The sequence below is a fragment of the Cyclopterus lumpus genome, chromosome 17 (genome assembly GCF_009769545.1).
Source record: "Cyclopterus lumpus isolate fCycLum1 chromosome 17, fCycLum1.pri, whole genome shotgun sequence".
NCBI classification, from domain to species: Eukaryota; Metazoa; Chordata; class Actinopteri; order Perciformes; family Cyclopteridae; genus Cyclopterus; species Cyclopterus lumpus.
In genome coordinates, this window is record NC_046982.1 from 2,543,994 (window position 1) to 2,560,025 (window position 16,032).

At 41.1% G+C, this 16,032-nt stretch overlaps 1 protein-coding gene across 1 annotated transcript in view; it reads left to right on the forward strand.

Annotated features, from left to right (window-relative positions):
- The first annotated feature begins 732 nt into the window (after window positions 1–732).
- LOC117747090 (dual specificity protein phosphatase CDC14AB-like) overlaps window positions 733–16,032 on the forward strand; it is a 21,334-nt gene continuing 6,034 nt past the window's right edge. The window contains exons 1-12 of the mRNA XM_034556499.1: window positions 733–771; window positions 2,212–2,276; window positions 6,099–6,189; window positions 6,492–6,567; window positions 6,777–6,869; window positions 6,973–7,052; window positions 10,985–11,051; window positions 11,437–11,499; window positions 13,366–13,453; window positions 13,695–13,925; window positions 14,116–14,254; window positions 15,396–15,621. Of these exons, the coding sequence (XP_034412390.1) occupies window positions 2,216–2,276; window positions 6,099–6,189; window positions 6,492–6,567; window positions 6,777–6,869; window positions 6,973–7,052; window positions 10,985–11,051; window positions 11,437–11,499; window positions 13,366–13,453; window positions 13,695–13,925; window positions 14,116–14,254; window positions 15,396–15,621 (1,215 nt within the window). The 5' untranslated portion in view covers window positions 733–771; window positions 2,212–2,215. The remainder of the gene's footprint in view (window positions 772–2,211; window positions 2,277–6,098; window positions 6,190–6,491; window positions 6,568–6,776; window positions 6,870–6,972; window positions 7,053–10,984; window positions 11,052–11,436; window positions 11,500–13,365; window positions 13,454–13,694; window positions 13,926–14,115; window positions 14,255–15,395; window positions 15,622–16,032) is intronic.

Genomic DNA, 16,032 nt, shown 5'->3' on the forward strand with positions numbered 1-16,032 from the left:
TAAATTAAAATGGTGGAGAAAAGCTGGACCTGGGTTTCGGTTTCTAGAGGCTCTGTCTCATGGCACTTTGCCATATCAAGATTACAGTCATTGACCAAGTGACGTGTTAATAATCAAACACATGTAAGCTTTCTAGGAATTGACAGCTATGCCATCATGAAGCTGGGGTCATCACTGGTGCTACAAGCTAAATTATACACATCAGTATGCTAACATACTAAATTATGCTAACATTGACTCAATAGCATTACAATTGATCAGTGAGTCTGATGCAATCATTCATTCAGTCATAACTTTGCATGTATTTGATCCTAAACCAAAGTATTAGGGAATGACATACTTTACATGATGATGGCATGAGTGACCAATGAGATTACAATTCATCCTGACCGAAACATGAATGACAATAGTTTCATTTCATGGCAATCCATCCAATAGTTAAAATATTTCACTCAACCGCAACTGTCAACCTCATGGTGGCGCTATAACAAAAGTAAACACTAAAGTGATTAATGCCTGTACGCAGTGAAAAAGGTAAAAATCTCAACCGGCTAGGGGAAAATACAGTGAGTAGATTTAATCCTACAACAAAAAGAAATTCTCTGGACAGATTATAAAGCCGACATCTTCACATAAAAAAAATAGACATGAGGAAAACATTGTCCATCAACTCTGACTGTGCTTGAGCACCAAGCATCTTGATGTCCACCTCCTCTCGTCCCACCAGAGTCTTGCTGTCCAGCTTGATCCGGGATGCCACAATGGATCCAGGTCTGTGTGAAGATGTGGACACATCAGTTCCTGGGTTAACCAGAAGTCTTATTTTCATACATTGCTGAGTGATTGAGAAGCCTTATGTCCTAGCTGGGCTAACTCAGCTTCCATTTGGGCTCTCCTCTCAATTAAATATAAAACACTTAGTTTTGCCACTTTATAGATAGGGTGCAAATGTTTTTGTTTTGTGTGTGTGTAGAGTTTTGACAAAGAGGGCCCTAGTTTCAAAAATACCAACTGTATTATCATCATGTCAACACTTGTACAATTGTGTGATATAACAGATTTAGTCGGCCCCATGTGAATCTCACAGCTCAGCTGAGTAATCAGCAAACTCCATTCCTCCGGCCAGACAAGTCAGTCTGCAGTGTTTGCTACGATGAATGAAACCTGTGATACATCTTATTTAGAGCATTCAAAGACTAATTTGGTATAAATACCATGAAATACTAGTTCTACCAACGCACTGGCAGGCATGGAAAAATAATTACAATATAGAAATAATAAAATGTATGTACATTTACATCTCAGTAAATCAGAGATTACAGCAATATACTACGTGCGCTGTTTCATCTATTAATGAGTCTGCCATGGTTTTAGCCTACCGACGTGTGTGTGTGTGTGTGTGTGTGTGTGTGTGTGTGTGTGTGTGTGTGTGTGTGTGTGTGTGTGTGTGTGTGTGTGTGTGTGTGTGTGTGTGTGTGTGTGTGTGTGTGTGTGTGTGTGTGTGTGTGTGTGTGTGTGTGTGTGTGTGTGTGTGTGTGTGTGTGTGTGTGTGTGTGTGTGTGTGTGTGTGTGTGTGTGTGTGTGTGTGTGTGTGTGTGTGTGTGTGTGTGTGTGTGTGTGTGTGTGTGTGTGTGTGTGTGTGTGTGTGTGTGTGTGTGTGTGTGTGTGTGTGTGTGTGTGTGTGTGTGTGTGTGAGCGCGCGTGTGTTCGTGTGAAGTCACTGACCGGGCATATGCAGAGCAGTGGAGAGATTAGCGCTCAATCTGACTGGGCGGTTTGGTGCTTCAACTCTCCGACTGTTTGCTGGATTATTCCGGGAAACGTTTTAATTAAGACACGGATTGATCATTTGATTGGAACTATTCCGTTTCAATAGTAAAAGGTCGTCTGAGGGAGATGCATGGTTGGGGTTTTGTTGACTTCGAACAGTTTTTACGCGTGTGGGTCGACTTCAGTTGCGTGCAGTTTTAACAATTTGTCTGTATTCGAGTAAATATCCCTTTATTTTTAGTCGGGCGTTTTTAACTGCAAGTAATGACAGACTCAGCAAAACTGAATGATAGACCTGGTAGATTATTATGATATTTTATACAGAATTCGTGATGGTCTAGACCAATATCACAACAAGTAAAAACCTTTTCAATTTTGTATAAACTTGAACAGAAGACTATTTATATTGGATCTAAAACAGAGATTTTTCTTTCTTTTTAGTCACATGTTAGAGAGTCACATGGCATACGATAATGGACAGTACTGTGCTTCAGAATTCATTAAAGGTAAGTCATTTATGGTATTTTATTATGAGTAATAATCATATTATCAACTTTAAGCTAATGTAACTAATATATTCAACAGGTACATTGAGAGTTCCATTGGAAAATATATGATGTTTAATATATATAGATGCCATATTAAGAATCATATTTACCTAGAATCATAACCCTGTTGAGTAACAAAAGACTGACAATGATTGACTACATCACATTTATACCTGAAAAGAAAAACACCACTTACAGTAGATTACAATAACTGCACAATTGAGAATCACAGATTCATGTTGATATAATAGTCAAAATACTTTAATATACATTGATTCTGTTTTCGTTATTCTCTAAAACAGCAACAACAGAAAGATGAAAAATGAGTTTTTGTAGTTTGGCCTACTTACCAGGACAGTCAGTGTTTGAAGCAGCGGCAGTGATGTGACGCACACAGCTCATGGATACATCTATGAGGTAACCCTTCTTTAGAGAAAAAAAATAATAAGAACAACCCCAGGTTTCTCTTTAGCACTGTTGCCAGGCTGACAGAGTCACAGCTCTGTGGAACCGTGTATTCCTATAGACCTCAGTAGTAATGACTTCATGAACTTCTTCAATGAAACAATTTTAACTATTAGAGGCAAGATTGATGATCAACCAGTGCCGATCTGTCCTCAAGTGGAGTGGCCTTGGAAACGGCTGTATGCCCTGCTGTATATTTGGATGGCTTTTCTCCAATCAACCTTGACCAATTGTCTTCAATGGTTTCTACTTCTAAACCGTCTACCTGTCTCTTGGACCCCATCCTAACGAGGCTGCTTGAAGATGTGTTGCCTTTAATTGGCACTTCTCTGTTGGATATTTTGATGTGTCTTTGCTAACAGGCCATGTACCACATTCCTTCAAAGTAGCTGTAATTAAACCTCTCCTGAAGAAGCCCTAATTACAGACCGATCTCTAACCTTCCCTTCCTCTCTAAGATCATTGAGAAAGTAGTCGCAAATCAGTTGTGTGACTTTCTACATCATAATAGTTTATTTGAGGAGTTTCAGTCAGGATTTAACACCACAGCACAGAGACAGCACTGGTGGAAATTACAAATGACCTCCTAATTGCATCAAATAAAGGACTCATCTCTGTACTTGTTTTGTTTGACCTTAGTGCTGCGTTCGACACCATTGATCATGACATCCTAGTACAGAGACTGGATCAGTCGATTGGCATTTCAGGTACCGCACTAAGTTGGTTTAAATCCTATTTATCAGATCGATCTCAATTTGTATTTGTAAACGATGAAGCCTCGATGAACACCAACGTTAATCACGGAGTTCCACAAGGTTCTGTGCTTGGACCAATTTGATTTACCTTATACAGTATATGCTTCCTTTGGGCAACATTAACACTCCATACACTTTCATTGTTATGCAGATGATACTCAATTATATCTATCGATCAAACCAAAGGAGACCAACCAGCTCGCGAAAATTCAAGCATGTCTTAAAGACATAAAAACATGGATGAACTGCAACTTCCTGATGTTAAACTCAGACAAAACTGAAGTTATTTTACTGGGCCCTGAACACCTCAGAGATCAATTATCTGGTGATGTGGTTTCTGTAGATGGCATTGCCCTGGCATCCAACATCACTGTAAAGAATCTCGGCGTTATCTTTGACCGGGACTTGTCCTTTAACTCCCACGTTAAGCAAATCTCAAGGACTGCATTTTTTCATATCTCAAAAAGATGCAGAAAAACTGGTTCACGCGTTTCTTACTTCCAGACTAGATTACTGCAACTCCTTATTATCAGGCTGCTCTAATAAGTCTCTTAAATCCCTACAGGTAATCCAGAATGCTGCAGCTCGTGTACTCACAAAAACTAAAAATAGATCACATTACTCCTGTATTAGCTGCTCTGCACTGGCTCCCTGTAAAATCAAGAATCACATTTAAAATTCTTCTCCTCACCTACAAAGCCTTGATTGGTGATGCACCTTCATATCTTAAGGAGCTTGTAGTACCATATTGCCCCACTAGAGAGCTGCGCTCACTAAATGCGGGGCTACTCGTGGTTCCTAGAGTCCTAAAAAGTAGGATGGGAGCCAGAGCCTTCAGTTATCAAGCTCCTCTTTTATGGAACCAGCTTCCACTTTCAGTCTGGGAGTCAGACACAGTCACCTCATTTAAGAATAGACTTAAGACTTTCCTCTTTAATAGTGCTTATAGTTAGGGCTGAATCAGGTTTGCCCTGGTCCAGCTCCTAGATATGCTGCTATAGGCTTATAGGCAGGAGGACCTGGCTGTCTCTGATGCCTCTAGCCGGCCTCCTGCCATGCCGCCCCCCCCCCCCCCTCTGATCCGACGTGAGGTCCTGGGACAGGGATGTCGTGTGTGTACAGATTGTAAAGCCCTCTGGCAAATTTGTAATTTTTGATATTGGGCTATACAAAATAAACTGAATTGAATTGAATTGAGAACCATTTAAGCCAAACTGTTTGCCTTTAAGAGTAAGTGTGCATATTGTTACTTAAATGTTCTGAAGTTACCATTATCCCTGGCAAATAAACATCCATAAATCATCTTAGAAAGTTAAAAAAAAATTCCTGAATGCTTGAAAACTTGCCTGAGAATCTTCACAAGTAACCCAGTGGTCGTTGTCTGTACATCCATGGGTACTGTGGCAATCACCAGGGGACAGGTAGTGGAGGGGCTCTACATCCCCACGCAGGATCAGTGCCCACACCACAAAATGGCCGCCATGGGCGGCACTACATCTCCCAGACTGCCTCACCACTCACACAGCTGTCGGTGCTTAAGCCACCTAATTGAGGCAGGGCTGGGAGACTGGATAAAAGGCAGATGGGAGAGCACAACAGGGTAGAGGAGCTGGAAGAGTGGACTCCTCTGTGGAGCAGGAAAACAACACAGTTACCACGAAGAGGACCTGGTAACGGGAACTTGAAAGACAGTGTTTTGTTTAGTTTTGGTTAATGGAACCCTTTTCTCCTCCGGGACGCTTTAAATTGACAGGCTGACCTTTTTTGATTGTTTGGATTTAATGGAGCCCTCTGAGGTGCTGGTGCTGGAATAATAAACCCACCCTTTTTACTTTATAAACATCTGTGTGTGACTCTATTCCAGCCTCTCGTGCACTGCCCCACCCTAGCTTGCCCTAGGGACAACCCGTGACGCTACAGTACATTGCAAACTGTCTAGTTAATAGCTAATTTGACATTTAATGGTGTAGATTTGTCGAAATCGTAATAAATATATTCTGAATAACCAAGCTCAAGTTAAAGCCCTCAGCTAACTCTCTAATTCCATGTGAGTTAGTCTATTTGGCATTGATAAGAACACCTTTTGACTTTCAAAGGTTGTTACTTGGTGTTCCTAGCCCCATATGTGACCGTGGCAATCTGTACTCCGTGACTTGGTCACACAGGCTTCTCTGGAACATTTTTGCCTCGTGAAAAATGTATAAATCAAGCATTTTTTAAATTGTACCCAGCTTCCCAAAAACAGCCCAAAAAAGATGGCCACACTTTTGTCTTCTTCACTGTATGAGCTTCAGGCTGTGATCTGTACCAGAGATCCTTGACGTTCCAGTGGTCAAAATGACACAGAAGTGTGGTAACAGAATTCCACTCTAATTTAATGAACAGGAAGTTTGGAAATGCCCGTTTGATCTCTGTGTGCTATTAGAAGTCAATGTTTTCTGTATGTATTCTTGGTTCTATCCTCCGTCCCTGATATAAAACCAAAACTGTCTGTGTTCCACCTGAACTTACAATATCTATCATAATTCAGTGTTATCTGTCTGTTTGTTGTACACCACAGACCGGCTGTACTTTGCCACTCTACGTGTCAAACCAAAGAATACAGCCAACACGCACTACTTTAGCATGGATGAGGAGGTCATATACGAGAGGTAAGTCACTGAGTGATAAGCAGCTGGATCAAATTAATATCACTTAGACCATTTCAGAGATCATGCTTCCACAGAATCCTCAACCCCATGCAATGCAAGGCAGTGTGACAGAAATACATTTATGGCAGATGTCTTGGTATGGATAAATGGTAAAGGACACACTAAATAAAGGATGTATAATGACACCAAATATTCGTGGCTTCCATGCATGATGTTATCAAAAACGTTTTATATAATTATGTTTTATTTGAGGGTAGATTTACAGTGGATGACACATTCATCTGTTTTTTTATGTGTTGCAGTTTCTATGCAGACTTTGGGCCGCTCAACCTGGCCATGCTGTACAGATACTGCTGCAGAGTCAATATGAAGCTCAAGGTAACAGAGGTGGAGCTTTGCACTTTACATGCAGGGCAGTACTCATCACACACCTGAAATAGCCACAGAAAAATGACCCACTTGCTTAAGTTGACATAAAGCTCTGTGATGTAAATTCATAGTATACATTGTATGAACATTGGGCAATAACAAATGTGTGCAGTTGTGACACATTTTTCATCAGATATTGACCTTTCTTGTCACTTCAGTCCTTCACAATGTCTAGAAAAAAACTGGTCCATCATACCAGTTATGACCAGAAGAAGAGAGCAAATGCTGCTCTTCTCATCAGTGCCTATGCTGTAAATATCTCTTTATTTGTTAATTCATCATTCTATTCATCCTTTTACTTTTTCTTTCTGTCCTTATGTCCATTATTAATACAGTAATCCCTCGTCCCTATAGGTAATTTATTTGAAAAGAAGCCCAGAAGAAGCCTACAGTACTCTGATATCAGGAAACAACCCAGGCTACCTGCCATTCAGGTGGGACTAGACGCACACAAACACACAATTATTATTCTGGTACCCCCAGGTCAAGTATTAAAGGTCAAGGATCCTTTATTGTCATTATGCAACACAGGGCAGCTGTGGTAGCCCATTTGTAACACAAGAAAAACATGACCAACAAAATGAAAACAGTATTACATTCCTTGAGTGCACTTTTAAAATTTGCATCATAAGGAATGTAAATATCGCCAACAAATCAAATCTCTGGGCAGATAATATGGCCGACATCTGAACATAAAAATGTCAACATGAGGAAAACATTGTCCATCTACTTTGTGTGAGCACTAAGCATCATGATGTAAACACAGAGTTGAATTACATTTATTTTGTATAGCCCAAAATCACAAATTATCCTCAGAGGGCTTTACAATCTGCACACATACGACATCCTCTGACCTTTGACCCTCACATCGGTTCAGGAAAAACTGCCCCAAAAAACCCACTAATGGGGAGAAAAGGGGAAAAAACCTTCAGGAGAGCAACAGAGGAGGATCTCTCTATCAGGATGGACGTCATGTGTACACAATGAACCACAGAGTCCACCTTCTCTTTCCCATCAAGTGTAGCTTGATCCGGGATGCCACGATGGCACCAGGTCTTTCAGACAGACAGAAGCATGCTATGTAGTGGAGTAGCCTACCCAAGGCTACTCCACTACATAGCATGCTGGTGGACCGCGGTCGGGGTCCGGACCCAGAAGCCGTCCCATCCGGACCCGGACCGCCAGCCAAAACAGAAGGTTATGATTTAAAACCTGACAGGGCGCTTTTATTTTTAACCGGCGGCGCAGCTTTTGCTGTCTTTACGGTAGTGGTTTAGTGGATGAGGAAACGCACAGACCAATTGCATGCGAGTTAAGCCATCCCACGTGATACAACTGAGCCAATCAAATCTATGCATTCTCTGTGGTAAACATTACGTCTCTCGACAGACAGACAGCGCAGACATATGAGAAAGTTAGAGGCAGGTTACACATGAAAAGACGGTAGAAAGAAAAAGAAAGATAGCGATACATATAGAAAACAAAGGGAGAGAAACGGACGACTGCGCCCGAGAAAGTTGAGAAAAAGTCGAGTGAGACAGCGAAAGGGAGCGAAACATAAGGAACAAATGACGCTCTCCAAAAAAAGAAAAGTGGACAGCGAAAATAGAGCATTTAATCTGGAATGGACAGACTAATTTCTGTTTATACTTCCCACAGGGAGCACACAACCAGTGTGTCTTATATGTTCAGAAACCGTGGCACTTATTAAAAGTGCCAATGTGAAACGCCATTATGAGACAAAACATAAAAGTTTTGAACAAACATACCCACTCAAATCTGAAGTGAGATCACAGAAAATAAGTGGTCTCACAGCCCAATATGAACAGTCCACCAGGACCCTGAGCCACACATTCACTGACCAACAACATGCTCATGAGTGTTCCCTCAGAGTTGCTTGGATTTTGGGTCAACACAAAAAGCCATTTACTGATGGAGGGCTTGTCAAAGAATGCATGAGTGTCGTTGCTGAAACACTACTTGACGGAAACCCCAAACAAGAGCTTTGTGATTAGATAAAGCAAATACCCATGTCAGCATCATCTGCCACAAAGAGAAGTGAAATATTAACTCAGGACGTGCTAACCCAGCTAAATGAAGCCATACAAAAGGCACCATGTGTGGGCTTAGCTGTGGATGAGTCCACTGACATATGTGACAATGCTGAGCTGTTAGTGTACGTCAGATTTATCAACACAGACCAGAAATCATTCTGTGAAAACTTGTTAGGTGTCACTCCCTTTCAGACCAGTACAAGAGGAGAAGATATCTACCTGGCCATTAAGGAGATGTTAACGAAAAGAGGAATAAAGCCAAAACATGTGGTTTCAATAGCCACAGATGGAGCCCCTGCTATGATAGGGATAGAGAAAGGAGCTGCAGCTAGACTGAAAGAGGACAATCCAGAGCTCATAGTTTACCATTGCATCATTCATCAATCTGTCCTCTATGCCTCTCTGTCACATGAGCATGCTGAGGTGATGAATACAATGATGAAAATGATAAATTTTCTCAGGGCATCCTCTTCCACCCAGCATCGCATGCTGAGGGAATTCCTCACAGAAGTTGATGCCAATGCTGATGATCTTTTGCTGCACAATAATGTGAGATGGCTCAGCAAAGGGAGGGTCTTATCAAAAATAAATATTGTTCAAGGCTCACCAATGAGCACCTCCACATGTGCATGAGAATGGCCCTGACTCCATTCAAGCCCAGGTTTAAAATCCTGGCAGGACAAGCTAGAGCTCAATTCTCCCACTGAGCAAAAGTGGGGGAATGTGATATAAGAGTGATGCTCTAAAACTGTTTAATTGTTAAGATGTGTTCAGATTTATTATCTGTAAAATTGGTTGAGATTGTGAAACCGAAACGGTGAAATTTAAGCTTTTCTTCCCTTTATTTAATTTTTCTCAAGTTAAGCACTTTATTTGAACATGCACACTTTTCACTTTGTATCTATTTTAATTTAAAATGCAGCACTAGTTCTATTTAGTTAACGAGAGAACATTATACATATCTGCAGTCACACATATGTCCAGTTCTATGTTACGTGATAATAAATATTGTTAAAAAGTGTTTTAATCGTACTGAACTCATTTGATTTGACAGGTATTGATTACATGCAGATGTTGATACAACTACCAGGCTACTTAAATATATATCACACTAAATAGTTAGACATTATGATCTTTTGGACCTTTGCTTCAAGAAAATTTCTCTAACTGGACCTCTTTAAATTTTAGTTGAATACCCCTGTTCTAGAAGGTTAACTTAGCTTCCATCTTGGCTCTCCTCCCCGGGGCAGTTTGGTCGTTCGTGTTAGACAGACATGACGCAGATGATTGCAGCCTAGCCGTGGACCATCCCCCCAGTTTCGGGGGGCTCTGTCTCACTCTGGACCAGCCAGTTTAAAGGCTGCATTCTCTAAACCAACCACCAGGGGGCGACTCCTCTGATTGTTTAGAAGTCTATGCTTTGTGTTAAAGTTGTATTCTCTCTACTGACCACCAGGGGCGACTCTTCTGGTTGAATAGAAGTCAAAGCGTCATGTTTTAAAGCTGCATTATCTCTACTGACCACCAGGGGTGACTTCTCTGGTTGTAAAGAAGTCCATGCTTCATGTGTTAAAGCTGCATTCTCTCTACTGACCACCAGGGGTGACTCCTGGTTGTATAGAAGTCTATGCTTCATGTGTTAAAGCTGCATTCTCTCTACTGACCACCAGGGGCGACTCCTCTGGTTGTATAGAAGTCTATGCTTCATGTGTTAAAGCCGCATTCTCTCTACTGACCACGACAGGCAACTCTGAATAGAAGTCTAAGAGAAAATGAATACTTCTCTTTTGATTTATTCCCTCAGTAAACATTGAGTCTTCTTCAATACAGCATGATGTTCATTTAGTCAATTATGGTCCTTTTATATTTAAATAGACCATAAAGCAGTGTGTAATTCAACTCTTATATAGTGTGTTTTCAGTTCATTAAAATTATGTCTTCAGTTTTCGGTTGTACTTAGCTCCAACCTCTCATGTAGTTTCTGGTTGCAAAAAGCCCAAATGGAAACGGACTAAATGCCAAACATGATTTAAAAAACTTTAGTCCACAAACCAAGGGGGTGAAATCGAAGTGAATATTTCCTTTTTATTAACAGTCTATGTGAACTATGCTTTTGAGTTCAAAATGTTATAGTAAATTGCAAAAAGTATATCCAATATAAATGTAAATATCCATTATTTTTTGTTGGCCATCGACCCAGTGTGTTATGTTTTAAGAGGCTAATTAACAAGGTTACATATTTGTGTATAAAAAAGCACCCACCATAAGTAAACTGACCTCACTGTGTTCACATGTGTATGTGTGTCCTGCAGGGATGCAGCAGTGGGAGAGTGCTTCTTCAACCTTACTCTCCTCGATTGCTTACAAGGAATACGGAAGGTAAGCAATTCAATTCAGTTTATTTTGTATAGCCCAAAATCACAAATTACAAATTTGCCTCAGAGGGCTTTACAATCTGTACACATACGACATCCCTGTCCCAGGACCTCACATCGGATCAGAAAAAACTGGAAGACACCTTCAGGAGAGCAACAGAGGAGGATCCCTCTCTCCGGATGGACAGAAGCAATAGATGTCATGTTTACAGAATGAACAGTTACAAAGTTGCAACACATTCAATGAATATGATAGACATTATGAATGAGTAGCAGGTACCTTCTAGACCTCCACAAACAACCACAGCAAAACCACAGTGGTTTAGTAAATTATGTAGGCACTTACTTTAAATGCCCTGTATATTTCTCTCTCTCTCTCTCTCTCTCAGGCATTACAGCATGGTTTCCTTGACTTTGAAAGTTTCGATGTGGAGGAATATGAACATTATGAGGTAAGGGCACACAGACACAAGTAACTGTCATCAACTCACACAGACCCACTTAAAAAAGGGAAGAAACCTTCAGGAGAGCAGAGGAGGATCCCTCTCCCCGGATGGACAGACGCAATAGATGTCATGTGTACAGATGAACAGCATTACAGAGTTACAACACATTCAATGAAGATGACAGAAATTATGAACAATGAGTAGTAGGCATGGAGCATGATTCAGATAACCACGATCCATGGAACAGAAGGCAGAGAGGAGGGGCATCAGCAGGGCCATGGCAGGAAGCAAGACCAATGAGGAAGGTACCAGGCCAGGCCAGGACCAAGGGGCAGGATGCAGAATGCAGGAAGCAAGGGCAAAGAGTCAGAGGGCAGGGCCCAGTAGTCAGGACCGGATACAGACACAGCCAAGTTCATTGAACCCTGTCAGGCAGGGAAGGCACAGAGACTCCAGGGAGGAAGTAAAGTCAGTAAGGTGCAATCAAGGCTTTGTAGGTGAGGAGAAGAATTTTAAATGTGATTCTTGTTTTTACAGGGAGCCAGTGCAGAGCAGCTAATACAGGAGTAATGTGATCTCTTTTCTTAGTTTTTGTTAGTACACGAGCTGCAGCATTCTGGATTAACTGGAGGGACTTAAGAGACTTATTAGAGCAGCCTGATAATAAGGAGTTGCAGTAATCCAGTCTTGAAGTAATAAATGCGTGAACCAGTTTTTCTGCATCGCTTTAAACCAAGATGTGCCTGATTTTAAAACGTTATGTAGGTGAATAAATGCAGTCCTTGAGATTTATTTTACGTGGGAGACAAGTCCTGATCAAAGATAACGTTGCGATTCTTTATGGTTGTGTTGGATGCCAGGGCAATGCCATATAGAAACTATATCATTATATTATTGATTTCTGAGGTTTTCTGGGCCGAGTAAAATAATATAGTACTCCTCATGAGTAGACTCACCTTCAAGTAGGAAATGGCTGGACTTACACGCTTTAGTTTGTATTCCATTCTATTCTATTCCTTTCTTTTACCTTCTTATTTTAATGTTTTCTGTCTTTTTTCAATCTTTCTGCCACTTCTTGTAATTACCTTGTAATGGTGTTTTCACCTTTTTGTGAAAGCAGGGGTGGAAGAAGTTTTCAAATAATTTGGTTCACTAAAGAATAGCAGTACCACATAGAATATTCTAAATAATAATCCTGTTTTTTCACATTTCTACTTGAGTAAGGTACATATGTATTAGTAAAAGTAAAGAATCAAAAGTAAAATGATTAATTATACAGGATTGTATCATTATTATTGATCTTTTAAAGTAATATATAAGTCGTACTATGATGTTGTGGATGGTCAAGGTGCAACTACTTCATATACTGGTAGTTTCTATAACCGCCTCATGTTCTAGAAACTGATCATATTTTGTATATATAAATCTTAAAGGAAACCTAAAAGTACTATTATAACAATTTTGCCTCTTAAACGTAGCATCAACATTAAATGGAAATACTCAAGTAAGTTCAAGTACCTTAAATTTGTACCTAAATACTGTATCTGGGTACATGTAGTTACTTACGTTCATAAAAATATATACTGTATATAAATAAAGATGATATACAAATAAGTTGTCTTTCTATTGAAAGCCACAAGGTAAGATATGAAGGTTAAGCTGCTGGATTTCCTAGACTGAACACAAAAAGCCAGAGAGCACTGTTCTCAGACAAAGCTAAAATATCTTTGGTATGAAAGAGTGACAATTACCAGTGTACTTAGCCTCCTGAGCAAAGTCACATTATTGTTATTATTACATTACCTGTTATGTTACTCATAGGTGGAATACCTCAGTCACACACTGCATCTCATTTTCTGTCTGTGTTTCTAGAGAGTAGAAAATGGGGATATGAACTGGATCATTCCAGGAAAAGTTCTGGCATTCAGCAGTCCTCACCCTCACAGTAGGATAGAGAATGGTGAGTCAGACTGACATTACCCAGGATTTTGTATGACGTTTTATTTAATATAATTTATTCTTTTGAAATTAGCATGAGAATGTCATGGGTCTATTCTGATCAGAAGTTGCACAGTACACATGTCCACCATTTTTTAAAGTATTAGTTGTTATGTCAGGTACAAAATATTTGTAAATGTTTCATGGTATTACTTAAACGTGCTATTACTCATTTCTAAAAAATAGTCATGTTTCTTTTCTAGGTTATCCTCTCCACGCACCAGAGGCGTATTTTGATTACTTTCGCCAAAATGACGTCACAGCTGTGGTCCGTTTTAACAGGAAGTTGTATGACAGTAGGCGGTTTGAGGATGCAGGATTTGAACACCATGACCTCTTCTTCCTCGATGGGACCACGCCCTCTGACCTCATCATCAGGCGCTTCCTGCACATATGTGAAAGTACTGAAGGAGCTGTGGCTGTGCACTGTAAAGGTAGGAGTACATTTATGTGTATAGTGATTTTTGTTTTTTCACAGCGAAAGACATTGCATCTAGCAAATGGGAAGAAAATAATACTATATACTTCGAGGGGTGTGTTGCAATTTAAAGTGTTAAACCTTTTCTTTATTTGTTTCAAACTTGTGTCTAACTTTTTCCTTTTAAATATTTCATCCAATCACAGCTGGCCTTGGTCGTACAGGCACTCTGATTGGCTGCTACCTGATGAAGCACTTCCGGTTCACTGCAGCTGAGGCCATTGCATGGATCAGAATTTGCCGACCTGGTTCCATCATCGGCCCCCAGCAAAACTTATTAGAAGAGTGAGTTGTAGTCTCAGTTGTGGTTCCACGATATAAACGACCATCGCTTGTTTTCCCTTGTGAGATGACTTGGTGATAATTCTGAACGAGTCATTTTGGTCCAGAGTGCAATGCATTGAAAACCGCTGGATTGATTATCTTGGAATCTTGCATGGTCATACATGGTCCAGAGAGAATGAATCCTAATGACTTGACTTACAGTGGCACTGGTTTACATTCTTACTCTGATAGTATACATACAAAATGAGGTCCTGTCAGGTTCAGCTAGTTTTTGTACTGTATCAATAAATCCCATGAAAATACCCAAATCAACAATGAATGTACCTATTTTAGAAAATGCACACCAGTTTACAAACAGTACAAATGCCACTCGTCATTAGGCAAGGAGGTTAACATTGTGTCAAAGTACTATCGCCCCATGCAGCCAACTAATCTGTGATGATCAGATTAGGGGTACACAGATGTCTGCCACTGTCATCCCTCTGATGAGATCCATGGATGAGGACAAAGCTTTGGTGGGGTGCATCTAGAGGCCCTGTGGAGGCTCCATTCTCATTGCACTGTAGGCTTGTGTGATGGTGTCACACAGCCAATTAGACAAACCCTGTTTTGACAGAGCCATGCCTCGCAAACACACTCTTTAATGAATGAATAGCTGCTGTGTCTGCCTGGTGTTAACTGCTTAATGTGATGAAATGTAACTGCGCGTATAACCTACTGAGACAAAGCGCACAATAGGCAGATTCAGTGAGACACTTCTTTTGCTTCATTCTGATGAGGCGGTCTCTTCCCATAGCCTCCTTGTCAGGACACATGGCTGCAGCATATAGTTTAACTGTAGATGGCGCCAAATCAGTATTAACAATCGTTTCAAGGTAGGTTAAGTATAGATGTGGTATCTGGGCCTCTCCACTCACTAGCACTGACAAACAGAAACACGCTGTAAAAGAAAGGGCTCTTCCAAGTGCAGAGGGGTGCTCAGAGAACAACCTACAGCTCAACAACAGTAAAACCAAGGAGCTGATTGTTGATTTTAGAAAAAAGAAGGCCGCTCGTTTGTCTCCCTGTTGCTGCCTTTGAGCCGTGTCGTGACAAATCTAACTGATCAATGAAGAGTGTTGTCTGTTCCTTGTGTGTGTAGGAAACGGCACAGTTTGTGGGTCCAGGGTGACGTCCATCGCTCCAAACAGAAGATTATTCAGCAAAGACTGAGTCGACGGCAGCAGCTACAGCAACATCGTCAACCGCAGCAGCTTCACAACCCTGGCTCTGAAGGAGAGAAAAAGGAAGCCATGTCCCACCTACACTCCAGCATGGATGACTTATCAATCAACACCACCCTTTACAAATCTCACAGCTTGAATGAGGTGAGTATTGGAATGTTCTGGAATCTTTATCATTGCCCCATGAAAATGAGGATTGTGGTCATTAAAACTAGAAACAATGTGGTCTATATTTAAAATGTTATTAAAATTATGCTCCTCCTATGAATCGCCACCTTAACGTGGTGGAGGAGTTTGAGTGGCTCAGTGATCCTGGGAGCTATGTTGTCCGGGGCATCAGCCCCTGGTAGGGTCTCCCAAGGCAAACAGGTCTCGGGGGAGAGCCCAGACTAAGAGCGGTTCAATAAACCTGATGATAAGCAGCCCACGGACTGAAGCTACCTTGCCCGGACAAGGGAAACTGGGGCACCCTCCCGGAGCCAGACCCAGGAGGGGAGCTCGTCGGCGAGCGTCTGGTGGCCGGGCTTTCGCCCATGGGGCCCGGTCGGGCTCAGC